Source organism: Elaeis guineensis, chromosome 10 (genome assembly GCF_000442705.2).
Source record: "Elaeis guineensis isolate ETL-2024a chromosome 10, EG11, whole genome shotgun sequence".
Classification (NCBI taxonomy): Eukaryota; Viridiplantae; Streptophyta; class Magnoliopsida; order Arecales; family Arecaceae; genus Elaeis; species Elaeis guineensis.
The window spans coordinates 38,887,788-38,906,760 of NC_026002.2; the positions used below are offsets into that span (position 1 = coordinate 38,887,788).

General features: G+C 38.0%; 1 protein-coding gene across 3 annotated transcripts in view; it reads left to right on the forward strand.

The window, feature by feature from the left end:
* The window catches only part of LOC105052337 (cyclin-dependent kinase B1-1), a 70,357-nt gene extending 63,670 nt beyond the window's left edge, over positions 1–6,687 (forward strand). For 2 of the 3 annotated variants that reach the window (XM_010933111.4, XM_010933112.4), the window contains exons 7-8: positions 5,099–5,237; positions 6,326–6,687. In XM_010933111.4, coding sequence (XP_010931413.1) covers positions 5,099–5,237; positions 6,326–6,418 — 232 coding nt within the window. In that variant the 3' untranslated portion in view covers positions 6,419–6,687. The remainder of the gene's footprint in view (positions 1–5,098; positions 5,238–6,325) is intronic. The other variant, XR_012135016.1, reaches the window with a different exon arrangement.
* The last annotated feature ends 12,286 nt before the right edge of the window (positions 6,688–18,973 follow it).

The window sequence follows — 18,973 nt, forward strand, 5'->3', positions numbered from 1 at the left end:
GAATAGGTGGGACTTGCTTTTCGATATTCAGAACATTGGAGGATTTTGAGTTGTCTGTGGTTCAGCTTTCTGCATCTTATCAATAGCTCAAGATGAAGTTTCCCCTTTGAAACTATTCCTGATGATTTATTTTGCACAGCCTTGTAAACGAACCATCTTTTGCTGTTACCTTCATAAAAAAATTCATTGAATTCTGTAACAAACACCAGCAGTCGTTGATAAGATGGTGTGACTAGGGATTTTAATCTAATTCAGATGTTGATGCACTGATACAAACCAGCATGCATACTCATCTGCAGCTTTGACTTGTCTAATGAATTGCAGTTCCTTCCGAATAGCTGCAATGTATCAAGCATCATCAGTCCTGTTAACTCCAAACTTGGGACGGTTCAAAATATTCTATGATAATAAGTGCCTAATCTGGCCAAGAAATCTACAGCTTCTTTCTTACTCAAAATATCCTTGTCATTATTTTGCAGAAGCACTTCGGAAAAGGTTTTCCTTTTAATACAAAAATATCATATGAATAGATTTTTGGGCTAATGATTGGACTGAAATTCAGTCTCGGGCCGGGATCGGTCCCAGGCTGGTCCAAAGATATGCCCGATTCCAGCCCAAAAGATAAATGGGCCTTATATTTAGGCCCAAACCTAGCTTGAACTATTTTGGGCCTAGCCTGAAGCTCGACCTGAAGTTGGCTCGGCCCGAGTCTAGTTCCAGCCCTAGGTATAATACAATAAGCATCAATACAGAAAACCTTGATACTAAATATCATGTCTATTTAAGCCTTGCTTTTGGAGGGCAAAAATCTACTTCTTGGAGGGCTAGCAGCTCTTTTAGGTGATGACATGGATCATAGCAATGGAATTTTTTAAAAATTAATTTAAAATACATTTGATTGCCACAATTATTTAAGTTGGTGTCTTTTTATCGCTATAATCATGTAGATAAAAATTTTTAGTTTAACCTTTTGATGATGAGGATGTACTCTCTCCTAATTGCTTAGAGATTGATCAACTACAAGAAGGTAGGCGAAATCGGTACCGATCGCCAATCGATATAGTATGATATCGATTCGGTACCATACCAACACTGGGTATGGTGTGGCGTGCTAGTTTGACCAGTACACCAATTTTTTTATTTTATTTTTTTTTTGGATTTCTACGATATCTAATCCATTTTTCATTATTTTTATACAATTTAAATCCAAATTGATATTTCTTGATGTTATTTGACATTTATATCACTCTAGTACACCTGCGATTAAGCATGATGCGGATCTGAATCTAGCATAATGTTATGTCAAAGGAGAATAATCTTATAACAACTATATATAAAAAACATAAATACTCAAATTAATAAAAAATATAAAAATAAATAATCAATATATATTAAGATTTAGAATCTCGTCGAGCGCCAATATCGTTCATAAATATCTGAATATTTACATAATCTAATGGAATATTGGCTCATCCCTCTAACCATGCAGCATTGTAGTCCTTTGTGCTCATCCTATAAAATGTGTATTGTATTGTAACTTGTCCCAGATTTTTTGTTGAAGCTCTGACTCTGAGAGGTGTCCTCGGGCTTATAGTATGGTTGTAGAGGAGCCCATCCAAATATATCGACAGTAAAATTTGATTTGTAAGATGCTTCGGATTGTATAGGATAGTAGTCGCTAAAGACGATACTTCAGATGCATCATACCCATATCTGTATGGATCATAAGTTGTCTATGGATAAAAGGATCCAAAATATGATGAACCTGATACGTCCATGGATCCAACTCTATGTATGAGATCATCTATAGCTGCATGATATCCTAAATGATCTCGAGGAGCCCATCATTTATATGAAATCATATTCTCGTAAGCTCTACTAATTTATGAACTATGATCCATATCCTGTGTGGCATATGTAAACTAAGGCTCACTAGTGAATCGAAGATCATCTTGCGACTACGTCTCATAAACAGTGGTCTCCTGCCTTTCGCTTCTTCCATGACTATTTGATTCATGACCATCAAAACTACTACCATCACCGCGCTATCTGATCTTTGAATCTGAGTGAACTAGATCAATTGACTGCTTCAGCCTCTCCATCGGAGCTGTTTGCCCTCTCCGGCGGTTATCCCAATGTAGCTATATACCGAAAGTGCCCATAAGAGACAGCAAAAGGAAAGATAGTTGCAACCCGATGGAGAGGGTGGAATAATTAGTTGATCCAGTTCAATTAGATTCAGAGACCAGATAGAGTAATGATGGTAGTTCTTTTGATGGTCATGGATTTGATAGTCATGAAGGAAGCAGAGGACAGGAGACCACTATTTGTGAAATGCAGCTAAATGCAGCCTTAATGTGATCTTCGATTCACTGGTGAGTTTCAGTTTATGTATGTTACACAGGAAAGGGATCACGATATACGAGCTAGTATAACCTACAAGGATACAATTTTTACAGATGACAAGTTCATCGAGGTCATTCAGGATATCATGCAGCCGCAAATGATCTTGCATATGGAGTTGGATCTATAAACATATCATGTTCTTCATCATATTCTGGATCTTCTTATTCACAACTATATGTAGCTTATGATCCATATGGATATGGATATAGTACACCTAAGGTATTGTCTTCCAGCGATTACTAACCTATGCATTCTTGAGTATCTTACGGATTGGATTTTGTTGTTGTCATATTTGGATGGGCGCCTACATAGCTATATTATCAATCCGAGGATACCTCTCAGAGCTGGAGCTTCGGTGAAAGATCTGAGGCAAGTTGCAATCTATTATGCATACCTTATGGGATGAGCATAGGGGACTATAGTTTAGAAGGATGGCCAATATTCCACCAAATTATGTATGCATGATCCAGATATTTATGAACAACATCGATGCTCGACAAGATTCTAAATCTCGATATGTATTGATTATTTATTTTTATATTTTTTAATTGATTTGAGAATTTATTCAATAATATCTAATCCTTGTAAAATTATGCTTCTTTGACATAACATTATGTTAGATTCAGATCCGCATCACATGCTTAATTGCAGGTATACCAGAATGATACAGACATCAAATAATGTCAAGAAACATCAATTCAGACTTAAAATCATTAAAAAAAATAATAAAAAATTGATTAGATATCATAAAAATCAAAAAAAGAAAGAAAACAAAACAAAACAAATTGGTGTGTTGGCTTGACCAGCATGCCATGCTGTATCGAGTATCGATACGATACTGTACCATATCAGCCGGTGATTGATACCACTTCTGCCTATCTTGTTTCGGATATTATGCTTGTAACATGGATGTTAAGGAATGCTGGCAAACATTTATTTTGCTACGATGATTGTGGATATACGAGCAACTATATTGCCATTTTGCATCTGAATGAACAAAGTCAAACATTTATATTGTTGTTAGAATGAGGAACTACCCACTTTACTATTATGATATTCTTTATTACTTGTTCATCATCCATCAAAAAATAATTATATTATTTGTTGTACTATTTAGATTAAAATATAAAATACTAATAAATTAATGATACTTAATAATAACATTTTTGGAATATAGCAACAATATAATATAGTATAGGATATAGTATTTATGATGTTATATTATAATAATCTTAATAGAATTACATAATATTATTAGATTATAATACTATTATAGTTTGTATTAAAATAATAATATTATATTGTTATATTATAATAATATTATTGTAATATGATATTATAAATATAATGTTCTATCTTAATAAATATAAAATTTTTTAGTTATTATTTTATTTAAATTAAAATATATTGAAATAATTTATTTATAAATTAAGAGCATTTGATGGTACACATAGTCAGACAGTTGAAAACACTATACCACATCTCTTATTAGCATTTCCTAATACTAAAAGAACATTCTCAGTTTGATTATCTAATAGTTGTTAAAGTTCCATATCACTTTAGAAATGTAGTTATCAAACTTCAAATGGCTCTTTATAAAAAATTCTACTACTGAAAGTTCTATAGATAAAATCCCTACCACCTATAGAAATGTTGGACATGCCCTAAAAACTTTACCATCTACAAGAATCATTTATACTGAAATGCTTTTAACTTCTTTTCTATCTTCATCAATCTCCCATTCAACAAATTTTATATGTAAAAGTATTAAAAATCATTATCACCATCTCTACTATTTCATAGGAAAGCCTCTTGTTTTATATGAAAGTGTTTGGTTACGGACCCTTTTCCCCCTGTTATTGGACTGCCCTTGTTTGGCTGGACTTTCTACATGGAGAGAGAGCCATCTCTCAACAAAAGAACGGGCATAATTAAGAAGGGAAATCCCCAAAGTAGTAACATAGAAAGTACTCTATATCTCTCTAATCTAATATTTTCCAAATTACACTTTCTAAGAGGGTAAGACTTTCTCTTTTATTTTGGGGGCAACTCAAATTGGCTGAATAATTTTTCTCTCTATGTCTCACATGCATTGCATGTTCCAGAGATGAGTAAACTTTAATTTCATGAGGTGTTAAGTAGAGAATATAGATATTTTCCTTTAACTGATGGTTATAATTTCTTTTCTTTTTTTTCTTGCAACGACACACTACATATGCCTTTGTACTGCTAATAAATTATAAAATGAATGTTGAAACCAAAATATGTAAATGGCAGTTGCTATATAGATTCTACTTCTCCTTTCCTTTTACCTAAAATCCATCAACTTACAGGCTCACAATTAATTAACCTTAGGTTGATTAGGTTGACTTTCGTTATATTGACTTGAATTTAATTAATTATGTCAGACAGATATTAGTCAAATACTTTTGCCGAAATGAAATAGGATGAAACATCCCACCTTTTTGACTCAATCCCGTACAGAAAGATTAAATTGAATACAATAATATGATGCCAACTAGATTATTTGTTTTTTCAGTTATCCTAGGCCAAGGGGCACCTCACACACTGACCTCTCTATACATGTGGATTTGACATAGGCTACACTAACATGTGATTGATATTGACATTTTTCTTGTACATCCATTATGCTTCTACACTTCTATGATAAAGATGATGCATTCTCTGAAAGGTTGTTAGGGACTCCAACTGAGGAACAATGGCCTGGAGTTAGCACTCTGCGTGATTGGCACGAATATCCACAGTGGGAGCCCCAGAACTTGGCACGTGCAGTTCCAGGCTTGGAAGCTGAAGGCGTGGACCTTCTATCGGTAAATCACATATTCATTTTAAAATTACCTTAAATGGCTCAAATTAGAAATCAGATCCTTGAACCAAGTCCCTCCAGGCTGAGATAAGGTGATGAATTTTCCAAGGGAGAAATTGATTTAGTTGACTGTGCTTATAACTGGTTTTTAGTCGAAGTTGATATTGGATGAGCTTCTTTACTGCCATTTGTTTTTTCTTTGGTCATGCTGTCATCTTCAAATAGTTTAAATGACTCGCATTAAATATATATCAGCTGGTTTAGTTGACACCAAATGATGAAGGTTCCAATTCTATCTAGGGAGATTGAATGATGAGTTTTCCAAAAGGTCAAACGTATTTAGTTGACACTATCTGTTTACTGGGTTTAGCTAGATGCTGATATTTAGAGGAGTTCTGTAACAATGTTGAACTTAGAAACTAATACAACTAGGAAAATTAAGTGCTAGCCCCTGAGAGTCCAGCACACAAGAATAAGGGTGCACATTTGGACAAAGTATGCCCACCACCAATACTGCTACCTGGGCACCTTTTACTTGCTAAAAGGAATTTTAAAGCTTTAAAAAATCATCAGATAGTCTTGGATGATCTACCCAGTTACATTGCCAATTCTTTTGAGACCTGTCTTAATACAACTGAAACAACACTTGGGGGGAATTTGAAATAGGGAGGACCAGTAAATTGAAATGGTCAAATGATCATTTTAGTCATACTTCTATTTTTGGATGATCTACCCAGTTACATTGCCAATTCTTTTGAGACCTGTCTTAATACAACTGAAACAACACTTGGGGGGAATTTGAAATAGGGAGGACCAGTAAATTGAAATGGTCAAATGATCATTTTAGTCATACTTCTATTTTTGGTGCCAATGCATGTCAGAATGATACAACATCCACATGGTAGCTCTCCCACTGAAAACCTGTTTGACAGTAATAATTCTCTGAAGTGTTGCTAAACATCCTAGTTGATAATTTATTGTTCTGTATACCTTGCATAAATGCTTTATTGTTACTCATTTGGGTGAGCATAAACTGCTGATTATTGGGAAGTTTTCTTCAAAATTGAGTTTGTTGTGTCATGAATCTTGCAGAAAATGCTTCAACATGACCCAGCTAACAGAATATCAGCCAAAGCAGCAATGGAACATCCCTACTTTGATAGCCTTGACAAGTCACAATTCTAGTGCTTTTGCTTCATCATACTGGTTTTGCTAGGAGCTTTATCACTCACAAGCCAGATTTGAACAAAAGAGTGGTTGTTTGGTGTGCATGGCAACCATACTAGTTGCTGTGGCATGTGACATCTTGATTGATGAATGTATTTCTTTAGTTGTCATGGCTTTATATTGTTATACATGTCCGCTCGAGCAATGAAAAGTTTGCATGCCATCGATTCAAGATTTCTCTTAGCACTCATCATGTTACTAGCGCATCAAATCCTGAAACAATTCGTAAGTTCTACATTTAATTATTTTTGCAAGTGCAATTTTGACTTGATGCTTTGCAATGCCATTAAAATGCTTCAGTTGGGCACCAGAAAGAAGGTATTTGAAGAAGGTCAAAATTTGATTTATGAATGCTTGTATGTTCAAATGAGATTCTGTGCATTGCGAGCAGTGTAGAAAATCCAACGTGGAGTACACTGCTTTATGTGATTGGTTCACGTAGTCGTTACTTTCTAATACGTATTTAATGCCTATAGTTTCATTTTTTTATTTAAAAAATTTGTATGATGAAAATATTTTTGCTCTTTAAAAAAAATTATGACATCTTGTGGCTTATTATGATTTTCTACACGCAGAATGTTATAATATGATTCAGAAATTATGATATCCTGTAGCATATTATGACATTCTATGTTAAATTATGATTTTCTAAATGCAATATGTCATAATATGACCTAGGATATCATAATATAAAAGAGGTATTTTCGTCCAACCACTTTCCAATGCGTCTTTAATGTCTGTAGTTTCACTTTTTTATTTAAAATTTTGAATGACGAAAATATTCCTGCTTTTTGAAAAAAATTATGATATCCTGTAGTATGTTATGATATCCTGTATCAAAATTATGATTTTCTGCATGTAGGATGTCATAATATAAATATAGGATGTAATAATTTTTTCTAAAGGATGAGATATTTTTGTCATTCAAAATTTTCAAACAAAAAAAAAATTATAGATATTAAATGTGTATTAGAAAGCAATGGCTACGTGGACCAATCATATAAAGTGGTATGCTCGGGATTTTCTACATCGCCCACGGTGCATAAAGAATTTCGCATGTTCAAATTCCTAAAATGTTTGTTTGGTTAGACCTCTTTATTATTTTTTTTTCATGTATTTGTGCATTATTTCTAGTTAAATATGAGGATCTACCGCTCTCTTCCCCCTATTTTGCCTTTTTTTCCTTCACTTTTCCAGTTTAGATACTAGATCTCATTGAATTCATATTGTGAAATTTATTCTCTAAGATAACGAATATCTTGAACGGTGCGTGTACGAATATGCCAAAGTCTGGACGCGGGCGTTATCTTAATCTGTGGAGCATCAAACATTTTAGCCCGTGTGGTGGGTATACTTATAGCCATGGGCCACAAGCACTAGACGACTAGACTTCTATAAGTGGGTTAATCCCTTTTATCCTATTGGTGAAAAATTCCTGTAGGTTCTCAATGCTATACTTGGTGTTTTCAAGGTATTAGACTGAAAATGTTTCAGGCATGGATTGCTCTCTCGCCCTCACTTCTCAGTTCCAAGTTCCGAGGTTTGAAACCCACCAGCGATCTCTTCAATATTTTTTTTTTAAAACCTTAAGCACTTAATTAATTAATCAACCCTACCTCTCCCATTCTCTCACGGACGATGAATAGAGGAACACCGACTTTTTTTTAAAAAAAAAAGCATCTAATTAATTAATCAACCCTTCCGCTCTCTCTCAGTCTCATGAACGATAAACAACTGCCTTCTCATCTTCGGTGATCAGTCTTCCTTTCACCATCGATCGTCGGCTTTTACCCAACTGCCGACCTCTGTCTCCACTCCACTAGCTCTCCCTCTCATCTCTCTCTCTCCCTCTCTCTCTCGACCTCATTTTTTACCATCTACGACTACCCATCGTCGGCTTGCCTCCATGGTTGCTGCCTCCCTCCTCCAAAGTTTGGCCTCTTGCTCTCTCTCTTTCTGGCTTTGTGCACCCTCTTTTTAGCCCTCCGACCTTTCTCTCTCTCCACACTTGCTCTCTCTAAGTCTCCTTCATGTGACTGTGAATCAGTTAGTCCAGCTTGCCAGCAACTGCTGCAGGCTACCGCCTCCATCCTCTGGCCTCTCTCACTTTCTTGTGTACTCATTACAGTCTGATAATTTGATTATTCTACTGTTTTAACAAATTTGGTACTCTCTCTATCATGTTAATGTTATCTAATATTTATTTATTTGGTTACTAGAATTTTAATATGATTATATGAAATTTTTTATGAAAAGTCTGATTTTGTGGTTTAGTTGAATAGTCAATTGATGTTTAATTGAATGTTAGATTGACTTTAAGATGCTATTATTCGTTGATATGAAAGAGCAGCAATCCATCCAAATGGCTATCCAACAGGTTCTCAATTTTTTATGGATTGCCACTTGGATGGATTGCTGCTCTTTCATTAAATCTTCACATTTTTTAATGACTTGATTATGAGAATTGTTACATGAATCAATATGAAGATCCAACCTATCTTTTTTATTTCAATGTGAAAATCCATCCAAAACAAAAATATCTGCCCCACCTTTTTTTTTCTTCAGGTTTAAATAAGTAGCAACATTGACAAGAGCTGCATCTTTTTTAATACTGTATTCCAACCAATTTGAATACTGATCAAACCAATTTGGATTAAATCTACGCAATTTTCCTCCAATTGATTTTTGTGAAAAAGCATGATATCGATGTTGACAATGATCTTTTTATAGATATCTCCTTCTAACTTCATCTCGCTTATTAGGATAATAATCAGAAATTCTTTTTCTCTTCACTAGATCAATAGAAAGATTTTCAAAATTAATTTCAATTTCAGCAGAATATATTTGAGGATTAGGATTAGAACCACTTCCACTTGCTCCATCTTGACATTGAGATGAGCTTTGTGATAATGGGATTATTCTTTTTAAGTATCTCTTTATAATTTAACTGTTCAAATAATTATTTTTGAAATGTCAAAGTAAGTATTTTTTTATTTTAAATGGTTATTAACTTTTTTATGATAAATTAAAATGCACAAGATAGTTATTTCAATATTTTTTTAGCACACATATCAATGCATAACAGCATCTTAAATTCAATCTAACATTCAATTAAACACTAATTAACTATTCAACTAAACCATAAAATCAGATTTTTCATAGAAAATTTTAAATAATCATATTAAAATTTTAAAAAATAAATAAATATTAGATAACATTAACATGATCGATAGAGTACTGGATTGGTATAAAACAGTAGAATAAATAAATTATCGAGCTGCAACGAGTACACAAAAGAGCTAGAAAGGTCAGAGGATGGAGGTGATAGCCTGCAGCAGTTGCCAGCGGACTGGGCAGACTGATTCACATTCACACAAAGGAGACTTAAAGAGAGCAAGTGTGGAGAGAGAGAGGCCAGAGGGTTGAAAGGAGAGTGCATAAACCCAAAAGGAGAGTGAGCAAAAGAGGCCAAACTCTGCAGGAGGGAGGCAGCAGTCATGGAGGCTGGCTGGCGGTGGACAGTCGTAGATAGCAAAAAGCGAGACCAAAAGAAAGAGAGAGGGGGGAGAGAGAGAGATGAGAGGGAGAGCTAGTGGAGTGGAGGTGGAGGCTGGCAGTTGGGCAGAGACCGATGACCGGCGGTGAAAGAAAGACCAATCATCGAAGATGAGAAGACAGCTATTCGTCTGTTCGTCGTTCGTGAGAGAGAGAGCAAGAGGGTTGATTAATTAATTAGGTGGTTAGGATTTTTTTTAAAAAAAAGTCGGCATTCGTTCGTTCGTCGTTCGTGAGAAAGAGGGAGAGGGAGGGTTGATTAATTAATTAAGCACTTAAAGTTTTAAAAAAAAAATTGATTTTGAGGAAAAAAAGGTTGAAGAGGTCACTAGTGGGTTTCAAACCTTAGAACTAGGAATTGGGAAGTGAGGGCAAGAGAGCAATCCAATGGACTGTAGTTTCACTTATTAACAAAGGGTGTCCTTTACATTAAAAAAGAGGTGTCCTATATATAAAAATATATGCATATATAGTATCGTATGCATGTATTTGTTAAAAGCTAAGAGGTGTCTCTGGACACCCCTTGGATGTACATAAATCCATCCCAAGTGTGGTCCCTCCTCATATGGGACCCACCAATGAATTGGAGAATGAAAGAGTGTAAAATGAACTCTAACATTCAGATGCGAAAAAAGTGAGGATGGCATGCGGAACCTTTTGACACAAAAAACCAAAAAGACACATAAACCTTCTAAGATGTGAAAAAAGAGTCCGTAAAGAACTAGCTTTTGTCTCATAAAAGAAGGAGTCCTTCGAATGTGAGAAGGTGAACAAAACACCAAAAAAAAAAATGAGAAAGCTGTGAGCCGTCTAAAGAAGAGAGGGAGAGAGAAGAAGAGAAGCTTGCAGGGTACTTCGTTCAAGAAAAAAAGATTGGAGAACGTCGATTGGAGGAGTTCACTCAATCTCGGATTAGAGTTAGTCTATCGAGGAGAGTTTTTTTAAAGGTTTGTTTAATCTTGGATTTATTTTTTATTGTATTAGAAGCAGTATTCTCGATGTGACGTTAAAGAAGGTTTTTTGGACTTAAACTATTATTATAGTAGAAGCTCTTTCTTATTTTCATCGTTGTGTGGACATAGGCTTTAATCAAATCATGAAAAATTTTGATATTTTTGTGATTGCTGTGATTTCTCTGTGCCTTTGGTATTATCGATAGTGTGATTTTGCTTTTATTTTATCTATTATTTTCAGTAATCAAATCCCAACAAATATAATAAAAGTTGTAACAAATCCATGAAGAAAGCAGAATGGGAATATTACTTCCATATATATCAAATAAAGAATTGAGACGTGGCCTATATATCAAACATAACATCTAGAAATAGACTCAGAATTGCAACATGTCAACTAGGCCGCTCCAAATGAAGTATAGATAATAAAGATGATGGTTTCTTGGTTTCTTCAGGTTTCTTTTCAAAATATGGGCAATTAATTAGGGTTCTAAGGTGAACACTTCTTGTGCCCAGTTTCCAAGTCGTTACCAAGAACAAAACTCAATGCCATAGCCAAAGACACTAGAAATTTTATCTTATAACTAGATTATCTTTTAGAAATTGAAGACAAGTAGAAAAGGGCAGCAAGAAAAAGCACAGGGGGTCACGAATGAGCCCTAACACACTGACCCACAGTCGGATGCTCTGCAATTAGGAGTGTAAATGGGTCGGATTAGATCGGATCATGAGTGATCCCGATCCGATCCAGTCCCTTGATTAGGTCTTAATGTTGGATTCAGATCCAACCCAATTGAAAATCGGATTGAATCTATGATCAAAAAGTTTGTCCCATTGGATCATTTAGATCGGATCGAATCCATGTATAATCCGATCTCAATCTAAAAAATTTGGATCCAGCTCGAACCCAAATTCTAGCCCAATTTGGTTCATATGATAAACTAATATATACGAAGTTTATGACCAAAAAAAATAAATATTATTTTACTTTGACTATTAATTTATAAGTAATTTCTCAAATTCTCATAATTAAATTGAATAAAATTATATAAAAAATAATAATACTACAATAGCATTTGGAATTCTAATCCCACTCTATTTACTCTATAGTTTATATTGAATTCAATACTAAATTCAAATTGGATCGGATCTTAATTCAGTAAATCCAGACTCGATCCGGAATATTAAACAGATTCAATTTTAAAATCCGACCTGACCCTATGAATTTTTTTAAATGAATTGGATCGGATTTAAGTGGGTCGGGTCATGGGTCAACCCGACCCATTTGCAGCCTTATCCGGAACCTCCCCAGGGCGTTGCTCGGACCGAACGCTCGGTCCCCCTTGGAGCTGATCTCACGCCGATGGAGCTTCTTGACGCTGTTCACGAACCCGTCCGCCCGCAGCCACTTCCGTGCCAAGATTCTCCGCCAAGATTCACGCCGATGGAGCTTCTTGACGCTGTTCACGAACCCGTCCGCCCGCAGCCCCTTCCGTGCCAAGATTCTCCGCCCGCTGCACGGCCGCGAGCAGACGGAGATCCTCCCCCCACTGCCCGAGAAATCCCAAATCCCAGCGCCAGCGGCCTCAAATCACCAGCAAAAATCCCACCTCCCCCACCCCCACCTTCCCAAGAACCGCCCGACGAGGGCGGAGGGGGGAAACTGGAAGAGACTAGGGAGAATTCGAGAGGTGGGCCTTTTCTTTTCGTTCTTCCGATCGTTCGGGATATATGGGAGCGGGACCAGGGACGATGGAGGATAGTGGGCGAAAGAAAGTGGCGGGCCGGAAAAGGTCATGAGACTTGAAATTGAATCTGGCGGCTGGCGCCCGGAAGATTTTTTTTTCCCCCTCAGGTCAATGTGTCCTGGCGGAGTGCACGTGCGCATGGGCGCTGCGTAAGCCATATTTGGAGAAGGAATTGTGTTTTAGATACGCAGAGGGAATGAAATAGCATGGAGTAGATAATATTATGATTTGGATGTGCCAAACTATAGCATTTCTTTTTAGTAAATGGAAAAAGAAAAATTTGATGGTATAAATTTTTGAGAGAAAGAATTTAAATTATTTTTTAGATCATAGACCGTTGCCGTTGAAATCTGGGACTCGATCGAAAAGACTAAAGCGATGGCACATCCTTCCGAAAAAAAAATCTACCAGGCAAGTCCTGACCGGAGTTGGCTTCAGTGGAGACCTTCCAATGCTCAAGTCAAAAATCAAAAAAATAGGTGAGAAGGAGTGAGAGATTACTCGTATGTACCTTTGAGATCCACTTGGAGGTCTTTTTGTAGGTGATGGAAAACTACTTTAGACAGGTTACGTAGCCGATTTAGACACGATATGGAAGGATTTTCGACTAAAATTTTTCGAGATCGGATGGTTACACCTACCTTATCTGTTTCAGAGCCAACTGAATGTCGTGAATATTTTCTGAATTTTGAAATAAGGGTGTAGGTTGGATTGGACCGGCTTCTTTTGTTGAGACTTTGGCTTGATCTGATGGAAGTGGATGCCGAAGAAAAGAGGTGGCTGGAGCCAACTACTCTTAGTGAGATGAAGATTGGTGAGGGCTGAAGTATATCTGTCGCTGAGTTGGAGATCGACTAGTTCAGGTATCCCACTGTCTGCAGACGTTGGATAGATGCTGGATTTTAATTGCCATGGAGACTGAGACAGATTTGAAACCAAACTCAGGATGAGGCCGAAGTAAAGATCGGAAGATCCTAGGTGTTCCACCCAGGGAGATCACTAGGAGTCAAGGATAGTCGGGGCCGAAGCTAGGATCGAGAGATCTCAAGTTATGCATAGAATGACTTCAGACGATTCTTTTATGGTATATGTTGCGGCATAATTTTGTCTTAAGGTCAAATTGACTGGAGTTGGTTGGTGACGGTAAGTTGCCGACGGTAGGATCTACAAAAAAATCTTCGATCAGAGGTAGCTCCGGTGGGGACCCTCCAACACTCAATTTAAAATTCTGAACAATAGAGGAAAGAAGTGAGCATGCGAGATTTTATACCTTAGGGGTCTCTTTTGGATCTTTATTTATAGATGAAGCTGAAGAGCCGTGAGGAGGAAAGAGAATTAGGCAGTTAGCCTTGTCTTATCAAATGAGATATTTTCATTGCTTTTTTTCTTTATTGAGGGAGACATATTTATTATCTCTTATCTCATCACGAATATCAGCTCCAAAAAGAGAATCAAGTGGTTGGCCTTGCTTTATCTGAAAAGATATGGTCGTTATCTTCTTCTTTATCTGTCTGTTATTGGATATTTCGATGATCACAGGATTTGAGAATCTGTGAGGGTCAATCTTTCCCATTTTATCGAATGAGAATAGCTTGGGTGTCTTGTTGGATTGGCTAGCATCAAGGGTCAGTGAAGATGGATTGTCGAAGTAAAGACCAGCAGTCAAGGATTGGATCGGTAGCCAAGCAAGGATCGAAGTTGTCGAATAAGCTAATCAGGAGAAGCTGGCCCAGCCTAAGGTACCTTCGAAGTCCTAGCATGCCTCATGTCTTCGGCTAGTATGAAATCACCCCCAACATAAGCCTCCTACTCCCAAATTTGAGTTAGAATTGCATCGAATGAAGGGAGTACTTCAAGTTTGTCGAAGACATGCCAAAAGTATCTTTTTATCTGAGGTGATATGTCTGCAGCTCCTGGTCACATCATCCCAGTGTTTGCAACTTCTTAGCCATTAAGGTTTTCATTAGCTCTGCTTTGCTAATAAGCGAGGGGGCTTCTATACGGCAAGGCTCATCTTCGAGGAGAGGTGCCTTCGGCATGTGTTGTGGGGCTCATCCTCGTGAGCTTCAAGCCGATCTAAGATCTTTAGGTCTTCAAGCTAATCTATCATTGCCTACGGGCTTTACAAAAGAATTTGGTTAGTTATCTTAGCCTCATCAAGTTGATTGTTAGGTTAGGCCCTTTAATCAGTTTGGTTTGATTGGCCTTGGGAGCTTGATTTTTAGGAGATTAGCTTTAGGATGTCGGCCATTAAGGTCGGCTTTTAAGAGGTTAGCCTTTGAAGATAGAAAAATTGGCAAGCTTTCGAGGGTCTTAAGTGGTTAGCACTCCGAAGGTTAGCTTTCGCTTCCCATATGACTAAAGTCTTCATGGGTATTGGTTCGCTGAAAAGCGAGTGCAGCCTTCGGGGTCTTTATAGGTTAGCTCCCGCTGCTTAGTCGTCGAGATCTTCAGCTCATGTTGTTTGCTGTCGAAGTTGATGGGCTGAGGGTCCTTATAGATTATCCCTCCAGAGATTCTTATAGATTAGCCTCCATTTCTTGATCAGCCAAGGTCTTTATAGATATTTCACTGAAAAGCGAGCATGGCTTTCGGGGGTCCTTATAGGTTAGCCCCCTTTCCCAACTGTCGAGGTCTTCCACCCATGTTAAGCTTTGGGGGTTCTTATAGGTTATCCCCCACTTCTTGTGTGACTAAGGTCTTTATAGATGTTGGTTCGTTGAAAAGTGAGCATAGCCTTCGAGGGTCCTTATAGGTTAGTCCCTGCTACTTAGTCACAGGGGCCTTGAGTTATTGATCCTGCTTCAATCGGTTTGCCTCTAGTTGGCTTTCATTGGTTGGCATTCTGGAATCACTTCACTTTGGCTGCTAGGAGCTTGGCTTCAGGAGGTTGTCTCTTGGAAGTTCAGCTTTCAGGACCTCATTTCTAGAGGGTCGATCTTTTGGAGAGCAATTTTTGGATGGTCCGCATCGGAAGCTCGGCCTTCTCAGATCGACTTTGTGCTTCATTTTGGCATCGAATTTTACTTCAACCTTGGTCCCTCTCAGCTGTTAGCCTTTTGCTTTGAAAGCTCGATCTCGGTTTGCTTGAATTGGTCCTTTGATGACCTCGGCCTGATGATGTTAACATTTTGAGGTTGGCTTTTTAAGTGTTGGCCCTCTGATGACATAGGCCTTGAGCTATCTTTACTTCAGCTTGATCTTCACCTCATCCTTAGGTTTGATACCCATCGTGATCTTGTTTAATTTTTACCTTGGCTCATGTGCTTCAAGGACCTATTGTCTTGCAAGAAGGAAATAGAATAGTAGAAGGGGCTTAAGAGCCTCCTACCATGAAAGTTAGAGTTCTGTTGAGAGCTCTTAGGTTCTGCTTGATTCTTTTTTATTATTTGCCTTGGCTTGGACTTGTTTTTTTTTTTGTTTTATCTTGTTCTGTGCCTTGGTTCAATCTTGATTCTGAATTCAGATTGGCCTTTATTTTAACTTCAAATGACTTCATATTGGCCTGATCTTGACTTCGGATTGGCCTTGATTTAGCTTCAGATTGGCCTTTATTTTGACTTTCGACTGGCCTGATCTTCACTTCAGATTGGCCTTGATTTGGGCTTCAGATTGGTCTTCATTTTTACTTTGGACTGGCCTAATCTGACTTCTGGTTGGCCTAGATCTAAGCTACAGATTGGTCTGAATTTGGCTTCAGATTAGCCTGGATCTGACTTCAGATTGGCTTGGATTCTAATTTTGGATTGGCTTGGATCTGGCTTCTGATTGGCCTGGTTCTAGGCTGCGGATTGGTCTGGATCTGGGCTTCAGATTGACCACGCTGCTCAGGAGCTCCCACTAATTTTTCCATCACAAATTGAAATGTCCATCATAGATTCGAGCTTGCCCTACCCAAAGTGATGACTACGTCCCACTTAAAGGCTTCGGGCTCGCCATGCATCGGCCTAGTCCATACTTCAGCAGCTTGGATCGGACTTTCTCATAGGGGCCCTCATGTGGAGGCCTCACATTTTAACGATCCAAATGAATATTTCAGCTTTAGCTCCATTAGATTGCTTCCACAGTTCAGTTGTTGCTGGTCAGCTGACTTGCTTTATGACATCGGCTCCACTAGATCAAACTTCGATCACCGTCGGTCAGTCGATCTGTTGCATGATGTGACCCGATGGGAGATGATCTTTTTGTGTAGTTGTGTCATCTTTGTCATTTGTGCTACGTTACTTTGGGTTTCCCTAATTGCCGCCAATTTCTCCCTCCCCTTTGGCGGGTATACACCCATCTTCTTTTCTGACGCTAGTGGAGGGGAGGCAGGAATGGGTGCTACACCATCAAAGATAGATTATGTGTGCTGGGGGGATCGGATCCACAAGCTCGGCAAGGATGGGCGCAAGGGAAGCTTCAGCAATCGATGGAGGGGTGAGGTGGCTTCGAAGCCCCAAACATGAGAAGGATCAGCATTGCAAAGGTAAGGCATGAGTGGGGAGATTCGGGAGCCTCTTACAGGCGACTTCGGGGCCGCTAGGGATCGGATCGGCTGACGAGTGGTTTCGATGTGGTTGGAGGCGAGACACATGCATGGGACTCTAGATCCATTCGCAGGTGGCTTCAATGCCAAGAACACGCATAGAAGCGTAGGGAAACTTCAATGCCTCCTGCTTCAGCTGGGCCCACTTCGATCTTTTCTTTCTTTCTTTGTTTTTAATCTCTCGACCACAAGCATCTCGGACCTACCAATAATAACAAAATTATTGATCAAATCAAATTTGGTCTTATCAATACTGCCGTCAATGATGGAGAGGCTATTGGAGGCCCTATCCAAGATGGCGTGGATGAAGAGCTTCGGCTGGGCATTGAGCCGGTTATTGTTCTTAAGGCTCTCAAACTAGATCTTGTTCAGCACATTGGAGGCATTTTTTATGAGCTTGCTAAGGAAGATCTCCCTCCTTGGATTCTATGTCAGGTGCAAGTGGGGGAGACTTCAGAGTCTCTTATGGGGAGAGGACCATAGCCTCAGCTTGATCATAATCTTGGCTTAGGTTGGAGCTTCATCCTGACTTAATTTTGGGTTTCATTTTAGCTCAGCCTCAGATTTCACCTCGACTCATGTGCTCAAAGATCCATAGTCCTGCAAGAAAGATAACATGGAATAATAAATGAGGACCTAAGAGCCTTTTACTATAAAGATTTTTAAATCATTGGCATTTCTCCCTTGAGCTCGTTCTCCTGGAATGTTCTTGCTCCATTTCTTATTTGGATCCTCTTTTTTTTATCTCGATATTGGTTGCATCTTCATTTAGACCCTCTTTCCTTATTTGGGTCCTACTAAAAATTCAAATTTAAAATTTTAAATATAAATAAAGAAGCAAAAATGATCCGAGCATTGAGAGATTTTCGTAATCTTTTTTATCTGGAAGTTGTGATCTCCTTCCCTATCTAGAGCCCTCCAATTTTGAGCCCAACTAGGATAGTCTTGGAGGGAGGGGGGGCATTAACTAATCTGATCTAATTTGATTGATATATGGCTGATTTGAAGGTAGTCAGATTTGATCAAAGTCGGATGATCTGTAGATGGTCGGCCCTGATTTGTATTTGGCCATTCTGTAAATGATCAGATTTAGTCGATATTAGAATAGTGCGATTAAACTCCTTCCATTAAATACTTTCTCCTTCCCATAAAGGGGTCTGGGCCCCTCCTTTTAGCGCCATTATGTTGCAGTAGAATTTCATCTGGAGGTTGGATTGTTTGGAGTGCGGCGGCGACGGTAGGTCAGTGATGGCAAGACCTACAAAAAAAATCTTCGATCGGAGGTAGCTCCAACGAAGATCCTCTGTTGCTCAAGTTAAAATCTAGACAATAGAGAGAAGGAGTGAGCGTGTTGGGAGAGAGAAGATTTTCTACTTTGAGGGTTCCCTTTGGATTTTTATTTATATATGAGGCTAAAGAACTGTGAGGAGAAAAGAGAATCAAGTGGTTAGCCTTGTCTTGTCAGGTGAGATATTCTCGTTGTTTTTTTTTTATTGAGAGAGATATATTTGTTATCTCTTATCTTATCAGGAATATTAGCTTCGAAGAGAGAATTAGGTAGTTGGTCCTGCTTTATTTGGAGAGTTATGATTGTTATCTTCTTTCTTATCTGCCCGTCATTGGATATTCTGATGATCATAGGATTTGAGAATCCGTGAGAGTCAATCTTTCCATTTTATCGAATAAGATTAGCTTAGGTGTCTTGTTAGATCAGCTAGTGTCAAGGGTT